The sequence below is a fragment of the Apteryx rowi genome, unplaced genomic scaffold (genome assembly GCF_003343035.1).
Source record: "Apteryx rowi isolate R43461 unplaced genomic scaffold, aptRow1 scaffold_93, whole genome shotgun sequence".
Taxonomy (NCBI): domain Eukaryota; kingdom Metazoa; phylum Chordata; class Aves; order Apterygiformes; family Apterygidae; genus Apteryx; species Apteryx rowi.
The window spans coordinates 1,506,482-1,527,348 of NW_020451238.1; the positions used below are offsets into that span (position 1 = coordinate 1,506,482).

Sequence of the window (20,867 nt, forward strand, 5' to 3'; positions counted from 1 at the left end):
TAAAGTGCAATTTTGGCTAGTTATTAGAAACTAAGRGAAACACTTCCATATTTTTGCTAAGAGACACGATTTCAAACCATTACATCAGCTTTAATTTATATGTTTTTTCAGAGAAGGTAAAACAAAACCTGCACCTGCACACTTGCAACAGGCTTGGAATTCAGGGTTCAAAAACAGCTGGGGAGGCCGGCGTCCTTTTCAGCCCCTCGTACGCCCAGGGAGACTGTCTCGGGGTGAACACACTTGAGTGCTGCGTTTGCGTGAACYGAGGCACCCTGCCATCAGAGCAGCTCTGACAGCAGAGACAGATTTTGAAGGAAACGCAGGAATCTGCGTGGCTTCTGAGAACAGCCATATGCAATTGAGCTTTTCCAAATTATTTTGTGTGTGAGGGGAAGACATTATTTAGTCCCTCACCCTCAAGGGCAGGAGAGGCAGGTGCAACAAGGGACAACGGGATGAACAGTACAATTTAAGCAGCCAGAGGTGGCTTCTGAGCAGGGAATCTGCTAGACTGTTAATGGAGCTCTACAGGAAGGGCACAGCCGGGATGCTTAAAAACAAACAGGAAAATAGCACTTGAAAACAGAATGTGGAGATTAGTTTGGCTCTTGATTGGAAATAGGTCAGGCCTCTGACAAATCTGAAAAGCAAAAGGCATCACTTGYTCATGAGCAATTTCTTTAAAAAGGAGTAAACTAATCATTCCCCAAGCTTGCAGGAGCCAATCCCTGCCCCGTTACAGCTGGGAGCCTGCACAGCTTCTGCGCAGTGAATTCAACAGGCTGCTCTACCATTTCTTCCTATGACAAAAGGGTAAGCACATGCAGCAATATATGGAGAACTGTACTTGAAATAGAGCTTCTAAATACCGATATGAACATTCACAAATAACAGTAAGAGAAAGGCAGCTCAAGATGCTACTCCATGCCTTTCCATTTTTTGGAAATCCCACAGGCTATTTTGAAACGCCAACATAGAATACAACAGCCTACTTCAACTGCTGCGCAAAACAAAACACGCGCCTAGAAGCTCTGTTCATCTGAAGTCTTTTGCTTAATTATGTAAGTATAAAAAAAGCTCATCTTCCTAAGCTGCCAAAAGGTTGTGCTACTGCCACGTACCATGCCATTCCTTTCTAAAGTATCCTTCCTAAAATGAGGGATGGGAATTGGATCCATTTTGCAGCCCTCCATCTAATTTTTGCTGCACTAAAGAGCTAGTAACATGCTGCCTGGGGAACTAAACACCAGAAACACAAAGCGTCAAGCGTCGCAGAAGGACACTGTTCCATAACAGCAGCTGAACCCAGTCACTGGCTGCAAACCCTTGCTGCCCCTTAGAATACAGATGAAAAAGCAGGACAGAGGGAGGAAAAAAAAGGAGCCTGGAAGGAAAGAAGTCAATGTTTAGGAAAGATACAGTCTTAAGTCACCCCCAAAAACTCACCTCCATCTTGTCTATGAGTATGACAAACTGTTTTCTACATGTCACTAAATTTCATGTCTCTGCTATTAGCCAGTTTAAACCTCAGAACAACTGCTCTGAGAGCTAGACCTTACYCAGCAGAACTACTCATTTCAAAAGTTCCCTCTATAAAGATTTGGGTTTGCTATTGCTATTAGCCCTGCAGAACGGAGATGGTACGGTAGGAGTCAGACTCCCTTCTTCTAGCGCACTGGTCTTCAAGTGCCATAACCTCATGCACCACGGTTAAAGGAAGAGACCGTGCAGGTGAGGCGAGGAGACCACCAGAGGTGGCTGCACCTCGGAGCCGGCCGTGCAGGAGCAGCTGCCTAGGTATTAACCCACCTTCCATCACGACAACACGCTCCTCCCAGGCTCTGTGACCTTCGGTAGCTGTCTCTCAGTTTTTGGGCCAGACTGAAAACACTGGCCACCTTCCATGAAGCCTTTGCTGCTTTGTCCCTTAGCCCTCACAGCCACTAATCCTCCTCTCAGGCAAAACCACGGCTGGTTAAACCAGCAGCTGTCAGCTGTTTGAGAGAGCAAGAAATTCAGCGCACGCAGCTCTGACTGAGGAGATTTCAACTCCAAAAATCACTTGTTTAACCAAATTAAGCAATGGCCAGGTTCAGAAATCCCCAAAGCATCTACATTTTCCAGGGCCCTCCTATAGAGAGAAGGTGATTAGGAGCAAGAGGACCAAGCTGTAAGACAACGCCAGAAGAAATCCATCTGGAAGGCAAATATTCAGATCTGTGGCCCAGCTGGTGTTTTTCCCATTTAATTTCTACAGCGCCCATAGTACTGAGCAGGATTTTCTAAAGAGGTGACTGAAGCTAGTGATTTAAAGGGCCTATCAATTAGAAACTTCTCAGACGTCACCTAGCCTGACTGATACCAGGAGGAAAGCAGCTTCGCCRCCAGCTACTGTAGCTCTGAACGCCCCTCAGCCAGGCAAGCCTGCCAGTAATGCCCGTGCCCCGGGATGCTGACATGATCATACTGGCAACGGAAAAGTCATCTAAGGCCTGTTTTTCGTATGTCTTGATTTTTACCCTTCTGTGCATCTCCCTGCTCCCCAGGTTCTCCAGCTCTAGGTACACTGGAGAAACAAAGACGCCTCTGGATCAGAAGCACGGCCCCAGACCTTGCCAGGAGACGGACAGCTCTGAACACGCCTGCTGACAGCTCTGTTTTATGAGACCTGGCTGCAGGAACTGGCACAGCACTCTGGTTCGGGAAAACAGCCTGACATGAGACTTGGCTCGTGCAAGATGTGATTTACAGCCTCTGAAAGAATGGGATTAAAATCCGCCCCCCCCCTTCCCTTATGTAAGAAACCATCAAAACGTGACCTTTGACATTTTCACTGTGAAAGTCTCTGACAGGACTCCGGGATGTGATTCAGTATTATTAACCACTGATAATGTTCTTGAAGGATTAAATTCCAAACACTTTCTTTCTGAGTGAGAAAATTTAAAGGGTAAGAGATCCTTCAGAAAAATAAACAAAGACATTAACCGATATCGTGCTCGTTAATTTATCCACTGATGCAGGCTGCAGCGGAGTGACAGAAAGCGAGCGCCGAGCTCTGTCTCGCCAGCAYGCCCACCCTCCACGGGCCTCACGATTCAGAGTCTGCAATCAGTGTCCCACGYAACTCTGTGAAGCCCCATCGGCCAAGTAGAACAACTGGATGCTTTTCAATTCTTTCTTGGTTTAACCCTCCAGAATCCACTGACCTGAAGCAACTGTAACCACCTGAAAATGACCCTGCCTCTACCACAAATCGGTGCCAGTAGCATGGTGGAAACCTCCAGGGCCCTCGACAGCCTAACCAGCCCTTCCAGCTGAGGGGTGAGGCAGGTAGGTATTCGCCTCAGTCTCATACATTCCAACAGCAACTCCGCTTATTGTGCTGGGATTAAAAATTAAAGGGCCTATCCCCTGAGCAACGTACTGGGGTTAGCTTCATCTGGCTAGCCTGAGTGCCAGGAAAGATGCAGCAGCCCAGGCACGCATGCACAAGCGGACAAAACGTCTGGGATCCTTGAGACCTCACATCCAAGCTGCTGAGTCCTTACGGCCGCTGCTGTCCAGGCAGGCTAGCAAAGCCATGTTTCAATATGGCAGGGTTGGTGAGGCAGCGCCGGGCTCACGCACTTACCTGCTCCCTCTCCCACGGGATTATCAGGCCGGACGCAAGCCAGCTCTCTCACTGGCGCTTATGCCAGGAAYGAATCAACCCTGTCTTTCCTGTTCTAAGTGCGAGAGGACCATTGACCAAATTGAAAATGCTCCCACAACCAGACAGAGGGTTTCCATGCCTGCTGAAATGAACAGGAGGATGAACCGGGGTGCAGGGCAGAAGGTGAATGAACCAGACCTTGATCTCAGCTCTTAGCCTTGCATGTAAAAGCTGAATAAAGCAGGTTATGGTGATGATGAAAGAAAGTATTGCAAAGACTCACCTTGATTGAACCACTCCTCTAATTACCAGAAAAGCAGCAAAGAAAAAACAAAAATTTACAGGAAGGAAGAAAATACAAAGGAACAGTCACAAAGAGGCAGAATTTCACAGAACAGGTTCAAAACCTGAGAATTACAAGAATACAATAGAGCTTTCATTGATTAAAAAACAAATCAAGAAATTCCACTTTCTCCCTTTTGTTCCTGCTGAAGAAAAAARATGCTTTTTCCCTGCAGTTCTTTCCCCTCTCTTTTCATTACATGAAAAGGTGCTCAAGGAAGTGAGGGGACAGAAGGCTGACTAGCCYTTTGCGGAGGTGTTTGAAATGCTATGATCAATGACCATGAAATAAAAGAAAAAACAAACATGAAAAGCTTGCAAGACTAAGTGAACGAGAGAGAATTGAAATGATCTATTTTCAAGCTCTAGACTGACAAAATTAAGCTAGTTTCAGAATAGGTATTCACATATAAATTTATGAGTGAGAAAAGGAAGTTTCTAATTATGACTTCAAAAGCATATTTATTTATTTATTAAAAACACAACAGTTGTATGTCCCTCTCTATCGTTCTGATCTACATACCGCCGGCYGCGAGCTCAGTACTGTTACCGGTTGCTATCCCTCTAGGGAACAGCACACTTCAAGAGCAGCACCACACAGGGTAAATAAAACGTTAAAACGTGCTTAGGAAATGGAAATTTCCTGCTGAACACAGGGCCAAAACCAAGTGGTCACTGAGTACCTGCACTGCTCACTGAAATCTGTAGGTTCACCCTCAGCGGCACATGATTTTGGGATTCGTTTGYCCAAAAATACACAATCGGATATTTTGGCTGATAAACAGGAACGATCAGAGCGTACAGACACAGAAGGTGTATATAGGTGGGCCCAACAGGAAGCAGGAGACGCTTGACAAGGGACAAGCCACCTGAGAGAGCTCGGGCTTCTCGGTCATCGAGAGAATGATGCCAATGCTCAATTATCACAGTCTCCTCCTCCCACAGGGCATAGTGCTCACAGTCTTTATGTCTAAAAACATTTTCACTGACTACACTKCTCTCAAGCAGCAGAACAACATGGACCACAAGTGGCAGGAGACAAGCTCAAGTGAGCACATGTTCAGGGTTTCTAAGGGATATTGYGCTACAAGTTCATTCATTCACCATGAGAACAGACTGGCCAGGCAGGTGAAGTTTTCTGTCTCCAATTTTCCCCCTCCAGTTACTAAAGATTCCCACCAGTTTTTTTTAAACGCAGTTTTAAAAAACTGCACAGTAGCTGATGACAGACTGGGTACTATAAAAGCAAGCTCATACTTCAATGAGTTCTCTAAAGCATATGGAAACATAGAACATTTTATTAACGTGCACCGAAGGTCAGACCAAATAAAGACCAATGGGCAGCACACAGTCCAGCAGGTTCAAACAATTCCACATCTGCTCTTCAGCACCAAAAYCCACCTTAGACCTTGGCTGTAAATAGTAAACCAGGATGTGGTACATATGAATGTGCATGAAAGGAAAATGAAGCCTAGAAAGAAAACTGAGTTCGTTATCCCTGAATTCAGGCTAGAAGAGTCATTTCTCTAAAATAACAAAGAAAACATAATTTGAGTGTCTCTTTTTAAAAGAAAGATGGAAAGCGTTTACTGAGACTATTAATCCTCTCTTGAGATGAAACGCGTTTGCAACACTCATGCCCCAAAGGAGAGAACAGTTCTAAGAAGTGACCGACAATTAAAAGCTACAAAAAAACATGTTTGCAATTTAAATTACTGAGAGTGACAGAATTGAGAGGTTGTATGTTTTGGTTGGGGAGAAATGTGAGAGATTAAAGACACGGAACAAGTACTGACAGGACAACCATGCATGAAGATGCCTGCATGCTGGCCTGGCTTCCAGAGGCAGTGACACATGCTGTATGGCCAAACAGATGGACTAAACATGGATTTGGCAGAGGCAAGCACACAGCCASGCAGAGGAGGGGCAGAGCACATCCACCTTTGTCCAACAGCGGAGTGTCTTACGTCAGCATGCACCACTCCTRTTTAAAGCCAAACAAAAATTACCTCTTCAGCAATTTTGGCAAAGATCCCCAAATACCTATTAGTATTGCAACAAGGGAGATCAACACATGCCACAACACTGTAAAGACATACCTCCACAAACTGCATCTTACTAAACTAGCGTGATGAAAGTGCTTGCAAGAGCAGGACTATACAGCAAAGATACCCCCAAAATCCACTTCCAGTTCCGAGCTCTCTGCAACACCTACCTTTAGCTTTTTTCCCACCAAAACAGCCAGCATCATCTTTCTTCTTTTTCTGGGAGCCTCCTGTGCTCATAGTCTGGCTGGCGTCTAGTTCTTGGTACTTATCAGCTCCGGGGACCTCTTTGTGGACATGATAGGAAAGGTTCCGCATGATGCACACGCAGTTCTCCACAGACTGTTACAGAAAACTTACATTAAAAAGAAGTACCATACCCTCTTATTTGCAAACGGTTCTATTACACAGTGGAGGGTTGGGGGAAATAATTAAAAAAAACCACTCACCTACCCCAGGAAAAGAATGGAGCTTTCAAGGTCACCCCCCCCTTATTTAATGCTTTTTCTTGTTATAAAACTTCTTTTTTTCTTCCARAAGTGAAGTGCTTCATAAATAGTACCCATTCAAAATGCAAACTCTCTGATCAAAAATACCACCCGAACTTGCATAAAGAATACAAATTCACCAGAAGATCAACCACAGACCAGAAGATTATTATTATTATTTTTTTTTTTTTTAATGCAAGCCTCTTTCTCACTCTTCCAACCTTGACAATCCTCAAGRGACCCATTTTATTAAATTTTCTCTGGGATAAACTTAGGCCCCATAAGGATTTTAATGTGAGCACACATTATCCTGTGGTAATACCTAATCCATAACTCATCAGGTTCTGGCATGAGCAATGCTCTGTAGGTTGCAATGGAAGCTACCATGTGGTAACAAAATCCACTTCCAAAATTATCTGATTAAGCGACAGGGCTTTAGAGTCCTTACACAGTCCCTCAGAGGGCAGGACTCAAAGAATAAAATAAAGYTAAGATGCTTTAAAAGCCTTTTTGTTTTTATAAAGCAGTAACATGCTCTGGTTTCTAGTAGGTTAAACTTATGATATTCCTTTTAAGTATAAATATACTTGAAGCACCACAGGACAAGATGATGATAAAAATCAGATGAATCAAAATCTGTCCCTACCGAAAAATCAGCACAAAACTGTTGCATGTCTGAAGACACGTCTTAATACTACAGTCTTTTGAGATGGTGTTGAATAAAATCCCTAAGGAGGAAACCACCTCCTATGAGGATATTGTGCAAAGCACAATACAATAGGATCCAATTCTGATCTGAAGACTATATTTCAAATGTCAATTAATTAATGAAGAACAACAGCAGTAATGCCACTGGCACTACTCTCCACCCCACACGTCACMACCTTTGATCACCTGAAAATTCCTCATCCAACGTATAAGTTAACRTAGCAGCATCATGCTGATGCCCCATCATCACTACCATGGATATCATGATAGAGATGAGGGGGAGACTGGTTCTGCATTTTGAGACAAATACAGTCTTGTTCTGATACCAGAGAACAAAACTCAGCTCCCAGTGCAACACTTCACCCTAAATGAATGGAAAAATTCATTCAAATTTTAATACGCAAGATCACCTTATTGTCTGTATCCTTCTTGCCGACTGCAGACTGTAGAGCATGAAGGAGGGCATCCACCAAGCCATCACACTCTCTTAGTCTTCTGCGTGCTTCTGCTCCATCTGAACTTACATTCCTGACAGAAGAGATTTAAGAGAAAATTTAGCCCTCTAACCTCCTCCGTAAGGGTTGAAGGTGTGTTGATTTATACTACGCTTGTTAAGAACTCATTATGTTGGATTGATAATTTGTAGGGAAGGAGAAGGGGGATTTGGTGATAAAAATGAAATTAGCTGGAAGAAGTCTGACAAACTATTAGGTCTCTAAAATATGGGCAATGCACATCTGCAAGTCCCTGAGTCTGAATGGAAAGGGGAATACAGTCACAGAGGTGCCTACACACTAATTTTTCCRAGTTGATGGCAAGTTCAGCCATCATACCTTAAACTGGACAGGAGTTCTCAGAGAAAACACCACACAGTCCAAAAATTTCATTTTGCTGAAGACAGAATGTTTCACAGGAAGAATACTTGCATTTTTTAAAAGAAAATTATACTCCATATCAAAATCATCAGCCAAATACATCCCATAGTTCAACTCACTTCCCTGAGAAAAAGGAAGCCAAGGGTGAAGTTCYCAGTTCCATTTTGGGAGCTGGATCCCAGAGAAGCTCCTGTGCCAGGGAACTGTTGTGCCCACCATGCTGTTGGTTATGCTGGGGAAGGAGGTAATGAAGAAAGGAAGGAAGCAGGGGGTGGGAGGGTGGAAATCRGAGGAGGAGGTCTCTGCACCTCAAGTCAGCTGACTGCATGGGAGCAGKGACTTGAACCTGGATCTTCCACATCCCAGGGACTATTGCCTCCTTCCAATGAAGGAAACTGGATTAAATACTTTTGGTATGCACGGTCTTGATCTCTCCCAGCATGAAATGAGAAAATATTAGAGATCTCAGAAACAGCATTAGGATGCAAAAGCTATTTTCTATCCACAGCATCTGGTGTGCCACAGCTGGTCACATAAACTTATTACAGTTTTAATGTGTGTGTGGTATATGTGTGTGTAAATTTTATTATATAAATTTTTATATATATACACATATATATATATATACACACACACACACACACACACACTATATTATATTCCATACAGCAGCACCAACTTTACAGTCTCTTTGGAGCTTGGCTCATCCCCCGTTAGTGGAGCAAATTTCAGGCCCATGATTTGAAATTATTCCTTTTGTGCATTATAGCAGACATCATTCCTTAAGGTTTTCGGAGGACTTGCATCAGTTTTAAACACAAGCACAAAACAAGTCCTGCAGTAATAGCTAATCTTTAACATACCAGGTTTTGATAAAAAGTGGTTTGCAAAGTTGCTTTTCCTGAAGCCAAAGACTGCTCAGCAGCAGCATATCCTCAGTCACAGAAATTAAAAAATGAGTGGGTAAAGTTCCCTCCATAGAGCCTGGCTTCTTTATTTCATGACAAAAAAAGAAAAATTAAAAATAGGTGTTCAAAAGAGGTACAGTTTATGCAATCAATTTGTATATAAAAATCTCTCTTCACTTTTTTCTGCCCCCATCTGCTCCAGTAAAGGCTGGATGGAAGTCATGATGTACAGCTGCTGTCTGCTTGACCGCTCACGGTTCCTCAAAACCTGTTCTGAATCCCAGCTTTCCGACTGGAAGTTACTGCCGCCTCGTTTGAATACCAAACCTTGACATTTAATCCCCACCTTTCACACCGCGCACAGCCGGTTCAGCATAAAGCCCAGGTCAGCCACACTGAGAAAGTAAAACAAGGCAGTCGGCGTATGTATCTATAGCTTTGGATTTCTCAGAGCGTCACACAGGGCACAACCACGCCGCCTCCTGCCCACGGAGAGGCTGCGAGACGGAGCAGCGGATGGCTAGTGCGAGGTTTCACAGAGTGCCCCCAGCCCCGGCGGCACAAACCCTCACGGGTGAGCTATGCGCCTCACCCATTTCAGCAGAACACCGCCACCGGTTCAGCTTTGGGGATCCTTAACTCCACAGACCCCTGGAATAACAGGGTAGTCCTCGAAAGCACGCGACGCAGAGCCATTGCCCTCTTCCATCAGGGCTGTGCAGCTCATTCGTCATCTTCCGCTGACTGCGAGGACTGCCAGTGTCATTCAGAGYAATTAACAAATCAATCATGGTCCCCCCCATCTCCACGGACAAGCTGATATATTAATTGGATGACGAGGAAAAAAAACATTTTCTCAGAGACCTCTCAAAATCTGAAGACACTTAACTGCAAGCTGATTGTTGTAACAGCATATTAGCATTCAATTAGGAACACAAGTGAAATGCAGAGATAAATGAAGCCTTTCCCCAAATCCTAACGCACAGCCTCACTGCTGGCAATAGCTGATACAGGGCAGGTAATGTGGATATTAAATACGATTCCACAGGATACATGGAACAGAGAATTCCACATGCTGTTTCTCACCTCCAGTTCTACTAATCCTTTAGTATCAGGAGCCTAAACATGAATTTTAAGTCTTTATGAAATTGAAATTAGAATTTAGATTCTCTGTGATACCTTTCAGCAGTTTATTAATAAACTATAGAAGCACCACGTTCAAGTACAAGCATTAAAGTGGAACATTACCTACTAGGCTTGAGGGTGACAGAAATGCACTAAAAATGGCCTACCCATGTATCTTATTTTTTATTCCCTCATTAAGCCTTAGAAACAGAGAGCTAAAATACATAAGGAACACTCAGACTCAAAAATAAYAACAAAAAAAWAAAATTATGCCMMAAAAATGCCTTGACACCCTTGCCCCCTGGCCCAYTCACAACAGATTTTTCTATAGTTCRTTTGTGCTACTACACTTGTAATAACATTTGTTTTGCAGCTTTGGTTATCAGCAGCATAACAGGATTTTGTATTTTGCTTTCTTATTTCTTGATCTGTATTAGGATTAACATTAAGGTAGACATATTGATAAGATTACAGTTGAAAAAGACATTGCAAAAGGCATCAGTAAGAAAAGCATGGCTTGCTAGTATCACATTCTCRCTAGAATTTCAAGTACAGGAAAAACTTACTGAAAATTAATGTCTCAAGAAGAAATTCCCACATATATCAGACATAAGTAAGCATGAAAACTCTGCAGAATCAAATTAATAGCTAATTAATGCTATAAATAAGTYAACCAGGCATCAAACTACAGTTTTAATAGTATAACTAATGCATCATAAAATGTATTCTTATGGGCATCTCATACAGAAGCATCTGCTTTATAAATACTCGACTCTTAGGATTTTGCTAGCCCTCCTTGGGTGACTAGATTCCTGCAGCCCATGGGGTTTACTTAACATGGAACAATAAAACCCATTTCCTTGTCCGTAACTATAACCCAGACCTACTGGAGAGCTTAGCTCACATTTTTCACAAGCCCAGAAGTCTGAGCAACACAGATCTCGGAGAGACTTAATCTAGGAAGATCAGGCCCTCCTTCACAGTACATGCTCTTTATGCTGCTCTGACACTGCAAAAGGCAGCTAAGGGTTCCCAGTTCCCAGGGGAATACTTGCATTTTTTACGTACACATAAATATGCCAAACATCCTTAAGCATCAAGCAGAGGTGGACATGCTGAAAATGAAGATGGCATACTGTTGACAAGCTGGCATCTRGCAGTCCCAGGAGAATAGCTCCTGGGGTTGGTCTCCATGATCCAGAGCAACCTTGAGAAAGCTAATTAAGCTGAGGTTGTAAGTCCCCAGCTGAGCTCAGCAAAAAATCAAGGGATCCTGCAACCTGGGAAAATGCCATGTTTCCACTTTGGGGTGTTAAGACTCTACAATCTACCTCTTTGAGAAGCATCTCCCAGTCATCATCAGTCAAATTAGCATCTTGGGTCTTCAGGAATGACTGTAGCGTGGAGACAAAAGTGATTACACAAACAAGAGAGCTGGCAATAGTAGTCCTGCAGTGTTCTGCAGGTTGGTCATTAGAAAGGACACCATCATCATTTCCTGCAACCAAAGGACTAAAAAAAAAAAAAAAAGAAAAAAGAAAATGGAGCTCATCTCTTTCACAGCATTGAACTGCAACAACAGCCTGTATCCTTACACCATAAAGAGATCAGAAATTGCAATAGAATAGCCTGATATCACACTCCATTGACTGTCATAGGAAAAATCTTTTCCCATTTCACATTTGCATTGGAATTGCTTTTGAAGCATCTAACAGATTTATGACATATGACAGAATAAAAGACGTAACAAAATCACGCTCCAAAGGAAAGTTTTGAAGCAAAGTTTCTAAACATGCTTCTTCCAAGATAGTGTTGAAAATTAATGAACAGGCCACATATTCCAGCAAATGTAAAAGAGGATTTGTAGCCTTCTTACCCAGGGTGCCGTTCCACAGAAGGAACGCAAAGTCTTGACCAGGGCGTTAGCAACTGCGGAGCAAGAAACGTCCTGAAGCTCATGTAACAGATATACATGCAACATATGACAACCAGACTTGGACAAGGTAAAGAGTTTTGCTTTTCACTGAATTATTCTACGTCTTAGATAAGCATTGCTTCATAACAGAAGCAAATTAGTTCTCCGGTGTACAGAGGTTTGATACAGGTCACGGAATAGAACAGAAAGCCAAAACCCTAGTGGGGTGCCTGCTCACTCTGCTACCTGGGAGCTAGGCTGCCATGCAACTGGAATGGCCCAAAGATTTTGGAATTAACACACGTTATCTCAGTGATTTGCTTGCTGGGGCAGTTAAATATCAAGAACGCCTGCAGATGAAGTCAGACAGTTTTTGGTTGAAGAGCTTGAGACAGAACTGGGAACTCTGCAGGACTTCTGAAGCACTGAGGATGGGCAAAATCCTGCTTTAACTGAAAAGCAAAGTTGATTGCCTGTCCAAACGGATGGGAGTGGGGAGGAGGAAATACCTGAACTACTTATACATAAAACAATGATGATCTATGTGAAAAGAATCCACTCGCCATTGGCCTAGCTGGCTGCATCCTTCCTGTTTGCATCTATAGATGTAAAGATAGGACTGTTTATGTGGTATCCTTCATATTACAAAGGMGGCAACGAGATAAAGTTCCTTAGCTAAAAGTGAGCTCAAAATAGATTGCCAAATGGTCTCTTCTGGCTTTCAAAATTAATTAATCCCCTCACAGTCATGGGGGGATCATTCATCTCTGGGGTTCTGTGCAGTCTGCTTCCCTTGCTTTGCCTCTTCACCCCCAGAAAGGCCACTACTGCTTTCCCTGGCACCTGCTTTTCACTACTTCTCCAAGAGTCTATCAAATGAAAACTGTATTTTAAAAGCAACAATAGTATCTCCTCACATCATACTGTAACAGGTAAGAGAAAGCTTCCTTGTGTGCTTGTCATAAATATATACATGAAAAAGCTCAAATGTACAGGYCTAGGAGCAAGACATGGAATTACTCTCCACATTACTCAAAGTACATATGATGGAAATTAACTGTATCACTGATTCTATGTAAAAGAGTAAAGCACAAATCTCACCCAGAGATTTGAAAACCCTGGCCTTCAGCTGACAGAAATGACCTGGATTCTTTCTCAAATTCTTGCAATCCAGCCTGTAGGCAGGACTAGTGAAAGAGGATTTGCAGACATGTTTAAATATCTGCCTTCCCTGGGAAAACAAAACAGAGAAGCACTAAGTAAATGTTAAATAAAAGTAAATACCTACCAGCACAGAAACACATCAGACTAGGAATCCAGTCTGTTGGCATTAAAGRCTTCAGGAAGCAGAAGGGATTGTGTGAGAAATCTGTTCATCCTTTAGATAAGGTTATCATTATTATCAAATAGTCTTCTTAACGATATGCAAGTCTGAATGTAGCATTTAGATCTGCAGAACAGAGCTGGTATTCATCATTTCTAGKATAGGTGTGCAGTCACTACTATCAGTGCCACATACCAAAATTATCCTCAAGAGAAAAGATTTATAAGCAATTAAATGCATGGCACTTCATTTGCACATTCTTCCAATGCAGAAAGAATAAAGCATATAGCAATGCCCCCACTGTGCTCCCCCTGGCAATCTGAAAGCTCAAGCATTTTTTTCTGATGAAGAGAAACTTGAACATACAAGCACCAGAGACATTTTTTCTTCGAGCACTTAAACTAGTATTTCCAAGACTATTGCTGTGTCTGCCACCTGGCTGGAAAGGGCCATCAGCTGTTGTCCTGCAGTGCAGCAGATAAAGCTGAAAGCCAGAGGTTAGACTATTACCAAACACTTACCATCGCACTTCAGTTCAGCAGGCATGAAAGGCACTTTGTTTAGAGAACCAGCTGGGGAGGAAGACAACAGGTTGGGGATTTGTTTTTTTATATAAATAGAAAACTCAATTGGAAATTTTCTAAGATACCCTCCAAGAAATATTTCCACCCTTCTCTGGAAGAAGCCTGCACAAGCGCTGAAGCTTCGACAGTGATACGTTCTTTTCAACGGCCTCTGTGTACCCTACAGCCTCTCACACTGTCCAAACAAGCCCTGTTTTTTATAACTATAAACGACCTTCTAATAYCAATTTTTGTATTGCCAGGCCCAAGAGTAACATTGGCTCCTATGTAGTCTATCTCAGCACTGCTGAAGAAGGTAAGGTACCTGTGATCGTTACAGGACAGAGAGTTAAGAGTGACTGGGCTTCACTGGTAGATGAATTAAGTGGCACTCACTTCGCAGGGGGGGGTTGAGCTACGGCCATGCTGCGGCTCAGCTGACAGGCACCGCGTTCACCTTGCTAAACCCYGAATAACCCTATCGCTTAGGCTTGCCTGTCCAGGCACCGGGTTCTGTACTTCAGCTGATAAAATATTCTAAGGTTTTCACAAGTTTAATTTAAATATATTAGTTGTTATATCCACCTACTCTGACAGTCACAACCCTGCCTATAAAAACACCCTTCAACCCACACATCACCTCACTATTAAGAAGTTTTTATTTGGATGCCAGCCAAAAGAGATCAATAAATAATAGCTGCAGTGAATGTATTCTGTTTCTTAGTGTATTTCTAGGTGCTGAAAGTCCCAAAGGAGGAATATGTAACACTTTAAAACAACCCCTTTTTTCAGCATTTCATGCAGAAATACAATGAATTCCACACTCCAGTTCACATGAAATATCAAGAAGTTTGATCGGCACCAAGTTCATTGTTCTGAAAATAAGAGAGAAAAAGCAAGARGCCTGTGTGATACAAAGACAGCCTGATCCAGGCAGCACTGGCCAAAGAGCCCTGTACAACAAGATGGGGTTTGGCCACAGACGGCTGAAATCAAGCAGAGRATATGCTAAGGGGAAGAAGCCAAAGTCCAAACAGAAGGAACAGTGCCACAGAGAGACACAGGGGAGCTCTACTGATAGTGGTGGGAGATCAGGGCAGGAGATCCCACCGGAGATTTCTGCTCCACTTAAGTGTCCACTTACCAGCTAGACCTAAGAGAGAAGAGCAGAGCAGCCCTGGCTGCCTTGCATGTAAGCCCCTTCTAACTGCTTGAGTACACGGCTTGGTTTTGTTTAATTGGCCAAATGCCCACAAGTGGCCATACCAAAAGTCTTCCCTGAAAAAGGGCTTCAGAAGTTTAGTCTATGCTCTAGGGACACTGGCATAGAGCAACAGATCCATAAAGCACATTGTCATATATCTCCTAACCATGTCAGCATTATTTATAGGAGCTCCTTGCAATAAGCAAGGGCTCAACAGTTGTGCCTTGTTAAACCGTGCTGCTGGCTGTGAAGTCTGTCCTCTGTTATTTGCAGCTTTCTACATCCAAAATATCATGTAATGCTTTTTTAGTAAAATACTGATTAGTTACCTCCTGCATGACCTAGTTGGAGAGCCTTGGTCTGCTCTCCTGTAACACAAAAGCATGCAGAAACGCACTGCACAAAAATTCCAGGATGCCCGGCAGCTACTCGGCTTGCAAATTATTATTCTAGTSCTTGCTTGGAGGAGAGGCTAAGGGGCTCTGCTTGCTTTATCACACATGCTTGCTGCAATGTGAAAAGAATCTCTGAAATACGAAAATAAGGCAGTATTTCTCTAAAAAGCGATCACAGCTCACATGCCTTCCAAAGCAAACTACATGCATTACATCGGCTGCAGTGAGCTTTGTTTCAGACTCGCTCTTCGTCATACTGCAGTGACAGCCGGTTTTGTAGATTCCCTTCGTTGAGAGCCAAGGGGGAAGGAACCTAGATTCATTCCTAAGGAATGACAGAAGGCAATAGGCAAGCACACAACTTTAAAATTATACTTTGGATTTGAYTGTAAAGCATTAAGGTTGCATGCAACTAGGTTATGTCTCTGCTGCTAAAATCTATGCATAATTTATTTATATTACAAGCTAAACATCAGGAACTGTCAAGGAGGAACCATAACAGCTCCTTACTAGCACGAATTAAACACTCTGCTCATCATATAAGCCCCAGGACAGCCATATGCTGTGATCCTGCACAGTATCAGTAAGCTAATTAAGAAACTGCCTTCGCTTGCTCCTCTCTATTGTGTGGGCTTTTTTYAATTTGTGTTTTTCTCAGTCTGGGTTGGGCAGATAAGCTTCACTCTCTTCCATGCTGCTTGCTGCCTCCAAAGTGAAGGTTCACAAGCAAATATCTGTTCAGTTTTCATCTCTTTCTAAAATGATTCCTCTAAGTCCAGTTCAGTAGTATACTATCACAAAACTCTGACAGTATTGTTGGCTCGAATTTCTGGAGTATCAGTCTCCCAAAGGCTACAACCAGTGAAATGACATTGGTGCACCAGCCTCCAAGCATGAGGGCTGGTCAGAGACATGGCAGTATTTGGCTTTATCACCTCCAGATGGGGCAGGGAAGTGCTGAGTTTTGTGACAAGGCCTGTCCAGGCCTCCTTGGTTAAATGGCTGTCATAAAAAAAGCATACAGAAGGACTACGTAAACTATGATAGGGGACCACACTGATTAAATGGAAAAGTCAACCAAATGGCTTGTTGAAGAATCCTTGCCAGAGCAAGGGGGAAAAATGTATGTGCTCCAGGGAGATCCTTTATACAGCATAACAGGGCTCTGTGCAAAAGCTAGACTAGCTAAGCTCAGTTACCAACTTGCTGTTGTTTTAAAAGCAGCCAACATCTGAAAACTTTCATTTAAGGACATTCTCTGTCCTGCCATGCTTCAGTAAGCAAAGCTCTCCTGACACCAATGGCAGCTTAGCAGCACTGTAGTGGTGTTGCCCGAGCTTCACCTCCTGCACCCTGCTCTTCGCTAGACTGCGCTATTCAGCACAAAGTCACACAACTAATTCTTCCAAGTCAAAGAGTTACACTTAGGTGCCTTCTTTCTTCAGTCAGTTGGAGATCAAGGCTGCCCCAAGTGGATGGGAGAGCAGGTAGGAGAAATACGCTACTATTACCATGTACTATTATCATGCTTGCAGGATTTAAAGACAAATAAAGCTTGAAGGTAATTTATTTTGAAAGCTCTAATTCCCAAGCACTTTTCTTCAGAGAAAAGTTATACATTAATCATTATTAATAAGAAAGGAGGGCACAGCCAGGTGGCTTTGACACAGCTTTTCTTCCTTTATTTCCTCAAATTCATCATGCAGAGACAAAAGGAACCCTGACCGAGACCATCACAGTAGGTAGGCTCCAAACCTCACAGCCAGGGAGCGGAGTCCATCACACATTAAAGGCCCATGGACTGGCCAGTACAAGCAGTGCTACCAGATCCCACTGATTTCCTTAACTGAAGCAGCAGCACTAGGCAGCAACTTTAAGGAGAATATMATGCAGGCTAAGGGGATGCTCATTCAGCTTCTAGTGAAAGTATTCTTCCTCTGTTAGGTGTCTGTTAGTAAATACCAAATTACACAGCCAGTTGAAAGAGACAGAAGAACAAGTAGCCAAAACCCAAACCACTATTCCCTATACAGTCCCTGTGAGTTTTCCAAGAAAACCATCAGGGACTGTAAGAGTGGAGATGGGATGAAACAAATGGACACACCAGTGCCACTGAGACCTATTTGGTCATTTCTGAATACAAAGAGAGAGAGAGAGCTTTTCTGCAGAAACAAGATCCCAGACTCAGTTTGACAAACCCTCTTTGCCTCTGTGTGTCTTTCACAGACGCACACACTCATGCCACAAGCAGCACATGTTGTAGGTGTGTGCACGCATACCCTCATACTATTTACACACGAGGTGGGCCTGCACGCACTTGTACATAATTTCCTACTCTGGTGGAATAGATCTTTTTTGCCTTTGAATCTACTGAGTCCTTATCTCTCATCATCCAATATTGTGTCTCACACTTACCATAACTCTCTCTGGTTTTCATTCCACGGGCTGGAACTACTGATTGTATCTACTGGAGGTGCTTATCCCAAGTTGTTATCACTAGGACCAAGCACTTCAGTCCTTGAACTACTGGTAGTTATCATCTTCCCAGCAAGGCAGGAAAGAGGTGTTAATTCATGTGAAAGTTGGGAAAGTGAAGGACAGTGACTGAAATCCAGATCCACTCAGGCATTTATTTAGGAGCCTAAGTCTCACTGAAACCAGAAGAAGAYAGGGCTATTAAAAATTAGGCCACAAAAACATTTATACAGCTAATGTTGCCTGAAATTATGCTGGAATAGTCGCCAAACAGGAATTAAATCCATGCTTCTCAAGTCCCTTTTTACAGCTGTAGTTACCAGGTTATCCCTTCTCTTCTCAGGAGCTGATGTTTGACAAGCTGTTATGTGCAATTTTGATTTGAAGAATGTATGTTTTCAGTGGAAGTCAAGTGGGTGCAGTTTGTTTGTTTGTACACCCTCGGCCAGGTCTTTGAACCTTGGGGCTATTTGTGAATGAGATTTTCTGTGTATTTGGAGAATTGACAAGAAATGCTGCAACTGCAGATGGCATCCTGGAAAAAGGAGCACTTTGCATCCATTTACTATGCAAATGRATCCATTTAACATTTGTTGACAGCAGGTCAGGGATCAGGCTAGAAAGTTGGCAATTTAGGAACCAAGTTCTACTCTGTCCTCTTAAAGCAAAAAAACAAAACAAAAAACCCACAAGTGTGAATTAATAGTAATTAAATAGGAAACATCAATTTAGCACAGAATGCATTCATTTTTAAGCTGTTAAAATCCTCGGTGCTTCCACAAAACTAAGAACCATGGTACATATGTACACAGAAAACAAGAATGGGAAGCTGACCACAGCAGTGGTCTCTGACCCAGAGTTCTAGGACATCCACTCTAAGACAGACATGTTATCTATACAGAGAAAAACAACTTGAGAAACCTGGAGATGCAGTGAAGGTCTCTGGCAGTAACTTAATGCRTGCGAGCTAGCCTTAGCTCCATCATTCTCAAAGCAATTCCACCTGTCCTCTCCTCCTAATGGGCCTTAATGTCTTGGTGCAAAGTTGTAGGAAGGATTGCTAAATGGCCTTGTTAAGACACACCAAATCATTGCATTGTTTAAAGTGGAAGAGAGTACAATTTAAAAGCAAATGCTTCTGGACTGCAAACCTCAGCAGGGATTTGGGGGGGGGGGGGAACGACACAGTAACTGAATGAGACATTCTCTATACACCTAAAAACAAACCACAAGGCAAAGACTTGAACCCCAAATTAAATAAAAGAACATCCACATGTATTAACAATTCTCATAGCAAGTTGTCTTCCTTGCTTCTTCCCCAGTCCTCCTTTTCCATAACCAAATATCTACTTAATTTCACTAAATTAACCTTTGCTTTGTTTTTACAGCTCCTTCCCAAATTTCCAGTGTACCTATTTCTCTCAACAGGTTCGTCAGAAGATGAAGTTACCTTTATTTTAGAAAATAACACCCAAGAGGGCATCTATCACAAGGTTCACAACCATTTTACACAGTAAAATGGTTACTGTCACTTCAGATCCATCCATCATACTGGGTCTGACCCTATAAATGAAACACAGCAATGAAAGAGGAAACACCTTTCTGATCTGAGGATGAGAACAGAGACACAATTGCTATCACCTGCACTAGCTTCTGAAAACTTCAGTGTTTCTCAGTAAAGCATATTACAGAAGCAGCATGCARTAAATCCCATTACCAGACCATAGTTTTGCAAGTTGGCTGTGCTGCCAAGTCTTCTTTTKGCAAAATGGAATACAGGATTCCCAAAATATTTGTTTGGAAGAGACAGTTTTTGGCAAGTTATGTACAGGCTGGAATGGCACACAACCCACTTGCCATRTTTCAGGTGATATCAGGATACAAAAGATCCCTAAAATGGCTACAGTCATGGGAGAGGACTTGACTTTAGAAGCTCAAACCTCAAAATAAATGCTGGTCTCCAAAGTCAAACTAAATCTTAACCAGTTGCCTCTTCTTCCTTTGATTCCTGCTGGCTATTGTAGATTGACAATTAGCCACAGTGGCTCTGTACGGACATCACCAACTACTAAAGAGACAATCCCAGGATTAAGTTTATGTTAAAAAAAAAAAAAAAAAAAAAAAATTTGAATGGCATTCTTGATGATAACAAACTTTGTACAGTTTCTCTGATCTCCAGCCTATAAATTACCAGATCCGATGTTACGCATTACCATCACACAGGGCTTTCTTACACAGCAGCGCAGACAGACCCGCTCCTGAGCGCAACCCCCTTCAGCCATGCAGACTAAAACAGCATCAAGCATCACACAGGATTTTAATCAGTTTAGGAAGCAGGAAGAAAGCAGGGCTATAGGAAACCAGTAARCTGCCTTAGCTTTGGGTAAGGGGTGAAAGAGTGCATGATCATTCGTTTTTTATCTTATAAAGATAATTCCTAAGTAAAACAACTCTGGTGAAGGTACAGATGTCTGCTAAGATACTGACCCCARTTGCTGACACCTCTGTCAAAGCATCCTCCCATCCCTGCAGAGCTTTACAGTATCAATGCTGCTAATACCAGACTTTAATCCTCCTTTTGGCACAAGCAATCCAAGCCGACTGCTTTGGATATGCAATTCAGCCTGCCCCGCTCCAGCTCTGGACACACACCAGCACCTGAGCTTCCACAGGGTGGGCTCAGAGTGAGGAGGGACAGAGACTTCGGATTTACATGGCGGAGTGGAGGAAGTATTGTGCACAAGATAGGACTGGAAAGGAAAACGTGACAGATCAGGTTTTTAAGGGGAGGTAAAGGCAAATTAGTGGCTTTTTGGGGAATTACTTCTTTTCATTTATTTTGAAG

At 42.8% G+C, this 20,867-nt stretch overlaps 1 protein-coding gene across 2 annotated transcripts in view; it reads right to left on the reverse strand.

The window, feature by feature from the left end:
- The window catches only part of ARVCF (ARVCF, delta catenin family member), a 174,467-nt gene that overhangs the window by 45,261 nt on the left and 108,339 nt on the right, over window positions 1-20,867 (reverse strand). The window contains exons 6-8 of one of the 2 annotated variants that reach the window (XM_026091943.1): window positions 7,649-7,766; window positions 6,213-6,384; window positions 3,939-3,956 (exon numbers count right to left, since the gene is read on the reverse strand). In XM_026091943.1, the coding sequence (XP_025947728.1) occupies window positions 3,939-3,956; window positions 6,213-6,384; window positions 7,649-7,766 (308 nt within the window). The remainder of the gene's footprint in view (window positions 1-3,938; window positions 3,957-6,212; window positions 6,385-7,648; window positions 7,767-20,867) is intronic. The other variant, XM_026091942.1, reaches the window with a different exon arrangement.